This window comes from Odontesthes bonariensis, chromosome 14 (assembly GCF_027942865.1).
Source record: "Odontesthes bonariensis isolate fOdoBon6 chromosome 14, fOdoBon6.hap1, whole genome shotgun sequence".
NCBI classification, from domain to species: Eukaryota; Metazoa; Chordata; class Actinopteri; order Atheriniformes; family Atherinopsidae; genus Odontesthes; species Odontesthes bonariensis.
This window is the reverse complement of record NC_134519.1, coordinates 362,373-372,500: the sequence shown is the minus strand read 5'-3', so window position 1 is coordinate 372,500 and position 10,128 is coordinate 362,373. Positions and strand designations below refer to the sequence as shown.

At 49.2% G+C, this 10,128-nt stretch overlaps 1 protein-coding gene across 1 annotated transcript in view; it reads left to right on the top strand.

Moving 5' to 3' along the window:
• The window catches only part of LOC142398172 (inositol monophosphatase 1-like), an 8,546-nt gene extending 1,125 nt beyond the window's left edge, over window positions 1–7,421 (top strand). The window contains exons 2-8 of the mRNA XM_075482127.1: window positions 524–657; window positions 4,743–4,847; window positions 4,931–4,976; window positions 5,985–6,093; window positions 6,183–6,291; window positions 6,973–7,124; window positions 7,204–7,421. Coding sequence (XP_075338242.1) covers window positions 524–657; window positions 4,743–4,847; window positions 4,931–4,976; window positions 5,985–6,093; window positions 6,183–6,291; window positions 6,973–7,124; window positions 7,204–7,361 — 813 coding nt within the window. The 3' untranslated portion in view covers window positions 7,362–7,421. The remainder of the gene's footprint in view (window positions 1–523; window positions 658–4,742; window positions 4,848–4,930; window positions 4,977–5,984; window positions 6,094–6,182; window positions 6,292–6,972; window positions 7,125–7,203) is intronic.
• The last annotated feature ends 2,707 nt before the right edge of the window (window positions 7,422–10,128 follow it).

Sequence of the window (10,128 nt, the reverse complement as noted above, 5' to 3'; positions counted from 1 at the left end):
GGTGGTCCTGTCACCTGTCCTCACCTGTTGCAGGTGGTCCTCTCACCTGTCCTCACCTGTTGCAGGTGGTCCTGTCACCTGTCCTCACCTGTTGCAGGTGGTCCTCTCACCTGTCCTCACCTGTTGCAGGTGGTCCTCTCACCTGTCCTCACCTGTTGCAGGTAGTCCTCTCACCTGTCCTCACCTGTTGCAGGTGGTCCTGTCACCTGTCCTCACCTGTCCTCGCCTGTTGCAGGTGGTCCTGTCACCTGTCCTCACCTGTTGCAGGTGGTCCTCTCACCTGTCCTCACCTGTTGCAGGTGGTCCTGTCACCTGTCCTCACCTGTTGCAGGTGGTCCTGTCACCTGTCCTCACTTGTTGCAGGTAGTCCTCTCACCTGTCCTCACCTGTTGCAGGTGGTCCTGTCACCTGTCCTCACCTGTTGCAGGTAGTCCTCTCACCTGTCCTCACCTGTTGCAGGTGGTCCTGTCACCTGTCCTCACCTGTTGCAGGTGGTCCTCTCACCTGTCCTCACCTGTTGCAGGTGGTCCTGTCGGCGCTGCAGCAGAACAAAGAAGTCCACCTGAAGAGCTCTCCGGCCGACTTGGTGACGGAAACCGATCAGAGAGTCGAGAGGATCCTGATTTCTGCCATCAGGAAACGCTTTCCTCAGCACAGGTCCTCCACTCACCTGTCCTCACCTGTTAGGGTTACTGTCCTTCAGGGGTTAGGGTTACTGTCATTCAGGGGTTAGGGTTACTGTCATTCAGGGGTTACAGCCCTTCTTCAGGGGTTAGGGTTACTGTCCTTTTTCAGGGGTTAGGGTTACTGTCCTTCAGGGGTTAGGGTTACTGTCCTTCAGGGGTTAGGGTTACTGTCATTCAGGGGTTAGGGTTACTGTCCTTCAGGGGTTACTGTCCTTTTTCAGGGGTTAGGGTTACTGTCCTTCAGGGGTTAGGGTTACTGTCATTCAGGGGTTACAGCCCTTCTTCAGGGGTTAGGGTTACTGTCCTTTTTCAGGGGTTAGGGTTACTGTCCTTCAGGGGTTAGGGTTACTGTCCTTCAGGGGTTAGGGTTACTGTCATTCAGGGGTTAGGGTTACTGTCCTTCAGGGGTTACTGTCCTTTTTCAGGGGTTAGGGTTACTGTCCTTCAGGGGTTAGGGTTACTGTCCTTTTTCAGGGGTTAGGGTTACTGTCCTTCAGGGGTTAGGGTTACTGTCCTTCAGGGGTTAGGGTTACTGTCCTTCAGGGGTTAGGGTTACTGTCCTTCTTCAGGGGTTAGGGTTACTGTCCTTTTGGGGTTAAGGTTACTGTCCTTCTTCAGGGGTTAGGGTTACTGTCCTTCTTCAGGGGTAAGGGTTACTGTCCTTCTTCAGGGGTTAGGGTTACTGTCCTTCTTCAGGGGTTAGGGTTACTGTCCTTCTTCAGGGGTTAGGGTTACTGTCCTTCTTCAGGGGTTAGGGTTACTGTCCTTCAGGGGTTAGGGTTACTGTCCTTCAGGGTTTACTGTCCTTCTTCAGGGGTTAGGGTTACTGTCCTTCAGGGGTTAGGGTTACTGTCCTTCAGGGTTTACTGTCCTTCTTCAGGGGTTAGGGTTACTGTCCTTCAGGGGTTACTGTCCTTCTTCAGGGGTTAGGGTTACTGTCATTCAGGGGTTACTGTCCTTCTTCAGGGGTTAGGTTTACTGTCCTTCAGGGGTTAGGGTTACTGTCCTTCAGGGGTTAGGGTTACTGTCATTCAGGGGTTAGGGTTACTGTCCTTCAGGGGTTACTGTCCTTCTTCAGGGGTTAGGGTTACTGTCCTTCAGGGGCTAGGGTTACTGTCCTTCAGGGGTTACTGTCATTCAGGGGTAAGGGTTACTGTCATTCAGGGGTTACTGTCCTTCAGGGGTTAGGGTTACTGTCCTTCTTCAGGGGTTAGGGTTACTGTCATTCAGGGGTAAGGGTTACTGTCCTTCAGGGGTTAGGGTTACTGTCATTCAGGGGTTACTGTCCTTCTTCAGGGGTTAGGTTTACTGTCCTTCAGGGGTTAGGGTTACTGTCCTTCAGGGGTTACTGTCCTTCTTCAGGGGTTAGGGTTACTGTCATTCAGGGGTTACTGTCCTTCTTCAGGGGTTAGGGTTACTGTCATTCAGGGGTTAGGGTTACTGTCATTCAGGGGTTACTGTCATTCAGGGGTTAGGGTTGCTGTCCTTCAGGGGTTAGGGTTACTGTCCTTCTTCAGGGGTTAGGTTTACTGTCCTTCAGGGGTTAGGGTTACTGTCCTTCAGGGGTTACTGTCCTTCTTCAGGGGTTAGGGTTACTGTCATTCAGGGGTTACTGTCCTTCTTCAGGGGTTAGGGTTACTGTCATTCAGGGGTTAGGGTTACTGTCATTCAGGGGTTACTGTCCTTCAGGGGTTAGGGTTACTGTCATTCAGGGGTTAGGGTTACTGTCATTCAGGGGTTAGGGTTACTGTCATTCAGGGGTTACTGTCCTTCTTCAGGGGTTAGGGTTACTGTCATTCAGGGGTTACTGTCCTTCTTCAGGGGTTAGGGTTGCTGTCCTTCTTCAGGGGTTAGGGTTACTGTCCTTCTGGGGTTAGGGTTACTGTCCTTCAGGGGTTAGGGTTACTGTCATTCAGGGGTTACTGTCCTTCTTCAGGGGTTAGGGTTACTGTCATTCAGGGGTTAGGGTTGCTGTCCTTCAGGGGTTAGGGTTACTGTCCTTCTTCAGGGGTTAGGGTTACTGTCATTCAGGGGTTAGGGTTACTGTCCTTCTGGGGTTACTGTCCTTCTTCAGGGGTTAGGGTTACTGTCCTTCTTCAGGGGTTAGGGTTACTGTCCTTCTTCAGTGGTTAGGGTTACTGTCATTCAGGGGTTAGGGTTACTGTCATTCTTCAGGGGTTAGGGTTACTGTCCTTCTTCAGGGGCTAGGGTTACTGTCCTTCTTCAGGGGTTAGGGTTGCTGTCCTTCAGGGGTTAGGGTTGCTGTCCTTCAGGGGTTAGGGTTACTGTCCTTCTTCAGGGGTTAGGGTTACTGTCCTTCTGGGGTTAGGGTTACTGTCCTTCAGGGGTTACTGTCCTTCTTCAGGGGTTAGGGTTACTGTCCTTCTGGGGTTAGGGTTACTGTCCTTCTTCAGGGGTTAGGGTTACTGTCATTCAGGGGTTAGGGTTACTGTCATTCAGGGGTTACTGTCCTTCTGGGGTTAGGGTTACTGTCCTTCTGGGGTTACTGTCCTTCTGGGGTTAGGGTTACTGTCATTCAGGGGTTACTGTCCTTCTGGGGTTAGGGTTACTGTCATTCAGGGGTTAGGGTTACTGTCCTTCAGTGGTTAGGGTTACTGTCCTTCAGGGGTTAGGGTTACTGTCCTTCAGGGGTTAGGGTTACTGTCCTTCTTCAGGAGTTAGGGTTACTGTCCTTCAGGAGTTAGGGTTACTTTCCTTCTTCAGGGGTTAGGGTTGCTGTCCTTCTGGGGTTAGGGTTACTGTCCTTCTTCAGGAGTTAGGGTTACTGTCCTTCAGGAGTTAGGGTTACTTTCCTTCTTCAGGGGTTAGGGTTACTGTCCTTCTTCAGGGGTTAGGGTTACTGTCCTTCTGGGGTTAGGGTTACTTTCCTTCTTCAGGGGTTAGGGTTACTGTCCTTCAGGGGTTAGGGTTACTGTCCTTCTTCAGGAGTTAGGGTTACTGTCCTTCAGGAGTTAGGGTTACTTTCCTTCTTCAGGGGTTAGGGTTACTGTCCTTCTGGGGTTAGGGTTACTTTCCTTCTTCAGGGGTTAGGGTTGCTGTCCTTCTGGGGTTAGGGTTACTTTCCTTCTTCAGGGGTTAGGGTTGCTGTCCTTCTGGGGTTAGGGTTACTTTCCTTCTTCAGGGGTTAGGGTTGCTGTCCTTCTGGGGTTAGGGTTACTTTCCTTCTTCAGGGGTTAGGGTTACTTTCCTTCTTCAGGGGTTAGGGTTACTGTCCTTCTTCAGGGGTTAGGGTTACTGTCCTTCTGGGGTTAGGGTTACTGTCCTTCAGGGGTTAGGGTTACTGTCATTCAGGGGTTACTGTCCTTCTTCAGGGGTTAGGGTTACTGTCCTTCTTCAGGGGTTACTGTCCTTCTTCAGGGGTTAGGGTTACTGTCATTCAGGGGTTACTGTCCTTCTGGGGTTAGGGTTACTGTCCTTCTGGGGTTACTGTCCTTCTGGGGTTAGGGTTACTGTCATTCAGGGGTTACTGTCCTTCTGGGGTTACTGTCCTTCAGGGGTTAGGGTTACTGTCCTTCTGGGGTTAGGGTTACTGTCATTCAGGGGTTAGGGTTACTGTCCTTCTGGGGTTAGGGTTACTGTCATTCAGGGGTTAGGGTTACTGTCCTTCAGTGGTTAGGGTTACTGTCCTTCTTCAGTGGTTAGGGTTACTGTCCTTCTTCAGGGGTTAGGGTTACTGTCCTTCAGGGGTTAGGGTTACTGTCCTTCTTCAGGAGTTAGGGTTACTGTCCTTCAGGGGTTAGGGTTACTTTCCTTCTTCAGGAGTTAGGGTTACTGTCCTTCAGGGGTTAGGGTTACTTTCCTTCTTCAGGGGTTAGGGTTACTGTCCTTCAGGGGTTAGGGTTATTGTCCTTCAGGGGTTGATGCTAACCAATGCTAATGAAGCTAACTGATGCTATCCGATGCTAACTGATGCTAAATTACGCTAACCAAAGCTAACTGATGCTATCTAATGCTAACTGATGCTAACCCTGCCACCAGAGACAGGAAGTCAGCACACACAGGTTCAGTGGTCTGACATGTGACCTCTGACCTCAGGTTCATTGGGGAGGAGTCTGTCGCCGCAGGTGAGCATGTGCAGCTGACCGACTGTCCCACCTGGATCATCGACCCCATCGATGGGACTGTTAACTTTGTCCACAGGTGAGAGGCTCCGCCCACACACTGATGTCACAGACAGGTGACACCTGCACGTGAATCACAGCTCGATGCCACTCTCCTCACAGGTTTCCGTTTGTGGCCATCTCTATCGCGTTCACCGTCAACAAGCAGGTAAGCTCCGCCCTCAGTAAGCTGTCAGAGCAGCGAGCGCAGACAGGAAGGCTAAGCTCCGCCCTCAGTAAGCTGTCAGAGCAGCGAGCGCAGACAGGAAGGCTAAGCTCCGCCCTCAGTAAGCTGTCAGAGCAGCGAGCGCAGACAGGAAGGCTAAGCTCCGCCCTCAGTAAGCTGTCAGAGCAGCGAGCGCAGACAGGAAGGCTAAGCTCCGCCCTCAGTAAGCTGTCAGAGCAGCGAGCGCAGACAGGAAGGCTGAGCTCCGCCCTCAGTAACCTGTCGGAGCTCGTTTACTCGCTGCTCTAACAGGAAGGCTAAGCTCCGCCCTCAGTAACCCGTCGGAGCTAGTTTACTCACTGCTCTGACAGGAAGGCTGAGCTCCGCCCTCAGTAACCTGTCGGAGCTCGTTTACTCGCTGCTCTGACAGGAAGGCTAAGCTCCGCCCTCAGTAACCTGTCGGAGCTCGTTTACTCGCTGCTCTAACACTAAGGCTAAGCTCCACCCTCAGTAACCCGTCGGAGCTCGTTTACTCGCTGCTCTAACATTAAGGCTAAGCTCCGCCCTCAGTAACCTGTCGGAGCTCGTTTACTCGCTGCTCTAACAGGAAGGCTGAGCTCCGCCCTCAGTAACCCGTCGGAGCTTGTTTACTCGCTGCTCTAACAGGAAGGCTAAGCTCCGCCCTCAGTAACCCGTCGGAGCTCGTTTACTCGCTGCTCTAACAGGAAGGCTGAGCTCCGCCCTCAGTAACCCGTCGGAGCTCGTTTACTCGCTGCTCTAACAGGAAGGCTAAGCTCCGCCCTCAGTAACCCGTCGGAGCTCGTTTACTCGCTGCTCTAACAGGAAGGCTAAGCTCCGCCCTCAGTAACCCGTCGGAGCTCGTTTACTCGCTGCTCTAACAGGAAGGCTAAGCTCCGCCCTCAGTAACCCGTTGGAGCTCGTTTACTCGCTGCTCTGACAGGAAGGCTAAGCTCCGCCCTCAGGAAGGCTGACATGTTGCTCTGTTGTCAGACGGAGTTTGGGATCGTTTACAGCTGTGTGGAGGACAAACTGTTCCACGCTCAGAGGGGAAGAGGAGCGTTCCTGAACGGAGAGCCGCTGCACGCCTCCGGACAGGAAGGTGACATCACACACATGACATCAGTCCAGAAAACTTTACATTGTCTGGGTGCTGAGGACCAGTCTGACTGTTGTGTCTCTTCCCATCAGACATCAGCAGGTGTGTGGTGGTGACAGAGATCGGGGCGGAGCGGGATGACCTCGCTTTGTCCACCATGACGTCCAACATCTTCAGACTGCTAAAACTTCCTGTTCACGGGTGAGAACTGAGGCCAGCATGACGTGTCAGGTGGCATGTATCAGGTGACATGTGTCAGGTGACATGTGTCAGGTGGCATGTGTCAGGTGACGTGTCAGGTGGCAAGTGTCAGGTGGCATGTGTCAGGTGGCATGTGTCAGGTGGCAAGTGTCAGGTGGCAAGTGTCAGGTGGCAAGTGTCAGGTGGCATGTGTCAGGTGGCAAGTGTCAGGTGACATTTGTCAGGTGACATTTGTCAGGTGGCTACAGGTGGACCTCCTCACCTGTGTGGTTGTGTTCCAGGGTGCGTGCGCTGGGCACGGCAGCGGTTGACGTGTCAGGTGGCATGTGTCAGGTGACACGTGTCAGCTGACACGTGTCAGCTGGCATATGTCAGGTGGCATCTGTCAGGTGACACGTGTCAGCTGGCTACAGGTGGACCTCCTCACCTGTGTGGTTGTGTTCCAGGGTGCGTGCGCTGGGCACAGCAGCGGTTGACGTGTCAGGTGGCATGTGTCACCTGGCGTGTGTCAGGTGACGTGTGTCAGGTGGCATGTGTCAGGTGACACGTGTCAGCTGGCATATGTCAGGTGGCATCTGTCAGGTGACACGTGTCAGCTGGCATATGTCAGGTGGCATCTGTCAGGTGACACGTGTCAGCTGGCTACAGGTGGACCTCCTCACCTGTGTGGTTGTGTTGCAGGGTGCGTGCGCTGGGCACGGCAGCGGTTGACATGTGTCAGGTGGCTACAGGTGGAGCCGACGCCTACTATCACATCGGAATGCACTGCTGGGACATCGCTGCCTCTGCCATCATTGTGCGGGAAGCTGGAGGGGTCGTCACGGATACGGACGGTCTGTATATGGTTGGTTGTGTCACCTGTATACCTCTGGTGTGGGTGTGGCTTTCTCTCATTGGTCCACATGTCCGCAGGCTCAGAGTTCGACATGATGTCCAGGAGAGTCATCGCTGCCAGCTCCTCCGCTGTGGCCAACCGCATCGCTCAGGTGATTCAGGCCTTTCCTTGTTGCCGTGACGACGAGCATCCCCACAGGTGCACCTGTGGAGCTGCGGGTGTGAACGGACGGTGAAGGTCAGCTGACAGGAAGTCGGCTGTTTGTGAGGATTTAAAAGTACAAATAAAATCATAAAGCTTGTGTTCCTCGTTCTTTTGTTGAACCATCAAACAAACTTTCACCTCAGTTATTGACCCCTGATGGGCGGAGTCCCAATGAGAAGGATCCTGATCCGAAACTCATCACAGAGACTGGAAATGTTTTCTTCAGCAGCATCACGGGTCACATGTTCCGGCTCCTGATCCAAAGACTTTAACTGAACAGAATCATCAAACTATTAAATGTGGTTTGCTGAATATCAGATCTCTCCTTTCCAAGTCTCTGTGAGTGAATGAGTTGATGTGTGATCATCATATCGATATATTTAGTCTTACAGAAACCTGGCTGCAGCAGGAGGATCATGTTGGCATCATGTTAGCATCATGTTAGCATTAATGAAGCAACTCCCTCTGACTGTTTAACATTGTGTTTACTCTCCTTTGTCCTACGGGTCAGAAATGAGCCGCCCTACCAAAGCCCCAAAATAAAGCAACTTAATTGAATTTAAAATCCAAAATCTATTTAGTATGATGAAACCACCTGTTATTTATCTATTCAACTCAATTCAACACATTTTTTATCATGTAGTTTTGTTACACAATACAAAAAGACAATCATCAGTTTTCAGGATTACACTTTTTTTTTTAACTGTCAGTTGGACCAACAGTTTTCTTGTTTTCTCAGTTTTCTTTTACATAATAAAGCTTTATTATTGCTATTATATAAATGTGAAGTAATTACTTCTGAATTAATTATATTGAAAGGGAAAAAAAACAGTGAACTTTTATCTGGTGTTTAAATGTTTTTATAATTCCCGGGTCAAAAATGACCAAAAAGACAATCTTTGTACCCTAGTGGTGTACAGCCCACATGGAAACATGAACAAAAATAAAGTGTGACTTTTTCTAATGATGGGGTCCCTTTAGGAAAAGTCAGAACATTTCAAGTTGGAAAAAGATAGTTAAAGGTGTTTTTTCTACACATTTTTCTAAACATGGTGGTAGCTCACTTTTGACCCGCAAGACAACAGGAAGGGTTAAACAGGACAACAGGAGGGTTAAATGTTCACGTTCCTGGAACCACAGGCAGAGGAGGAGTGGCAGCTATCTTCAGATCAGGGTTACTCATCAGTCCCAGACCCAAGATTAGTTTGAGCTCTTTTGAATCTCTGATTCTCAGTTTTTCCCAAAGTGGAAATCCCAGAAACCTCTTGTGTTTGTTGTTGTGTATCGTCCACCTGGCCCTTATTCTGAGTTTCTGTCTGAATTCTCAGAGTTTTTATCCCAGTTAGTGCTGAGTACAGATAAAGTCATTGTAGTGGGTGACTTTAATATTCATGTAGATGTTGGAAATGACAGCCTGAATATGAACTTTAATTCTATATTAGACTCTATTGGATTTTCTCAGAGTGTACACAGACCGACTCACTGCCTTAATCACACCCTTGATCTTGTGCTGACTTATGGCCACTATGAACAGTGGAGTTCCTCTAATTTAGAAGAGTCTCAGTTAGTCTGTAAAGATAGTTTAATAACGTATAAGAAAGCCCTTCGTAAAGCTAGAACTGCTTATTATTCATCATTGATAGAAGAGAATAAGAACAATCCCAGGTTTAGCTTCAGCGCTGTAGCCAGTTTTACAAAGTGAACAGAAACAGTCGGAGCTGATTACCCTGAACAACAAACATGGTGGACGTGGTTACAGGCTGCTGTCTCGTGGTTTGTTAACTCCTGATGCCTTCATGGATGATTTGGGCTTTAGTTGTCGGAGGTGTCCTCACTGCTGAACGTTTCCTCTGATCGATGAAAGAAGAATCTGTTTTCTCAGAGCTGGATACCCCCTGTACAGACTTTCAGTTAAAGATGATGGAGGATATTTATCCTGAAGTAAAAGACTGGAGGACACAATGACGTCCTGTCCTGGATAATACGGATGATAAGAAACAGAAGTCACGTACGATGGATTTATTATCATCACCGAACAGTTTATTCACAGATTAATAATGTCAGAAACGTGTTTATCTTCTTCCTGGAGGAGTTTTAGACGGTTTGACCTGGCAGATAAAAGCCCTGAAGGTCTGCTTATCTACACTCAGTTTGCTGGTTATTTATCCTTTTAAACCAGGATAAAATATAATATGATATAATATAATATGATATATTATAATATGATATAATATAATATGATATAATATAATATAATATAATATGATATAATATAATAAAATAAAATATAATGTAATATGATATAATATGATATAATATAATATGACATAAAGCCTTCTGGAGAAGTGGTTTGGTGTCACTTTGAATAAACTTTAACTGTTTTAAACTCAGTTCTGTTTATTTCTGTTCAGTAACCATCTCAGGGAACATGTCCACTTATAATCCCATTAACTGTCCCCCAGAACCAGAACCAGAACCAGGACCAGAACCAGAACCAGGACCAGGACCAGAAAGAAACCTCCACCAGAACCATAACCAGGACCAGAACCAGAAAGAAACCTCCACCAGAACCAGGACCAGAACCAGAACCAGGAAGAAACCTCCACCAGAACAAGGACCAGGACCAGGACCAGAACCAGAACCAGAACCAGGAAGAAACCTCCACCAGAACCATAACCAGGACCAGAACCAGAAAGAAACCTCCACCAGAACCAGGACCAGAACCAGAACCAGGAAGAAACCTCCACCAGAACAAGGACCAGGACCAGGACCAGAACCAGAACCAGAACCAGGAAGAA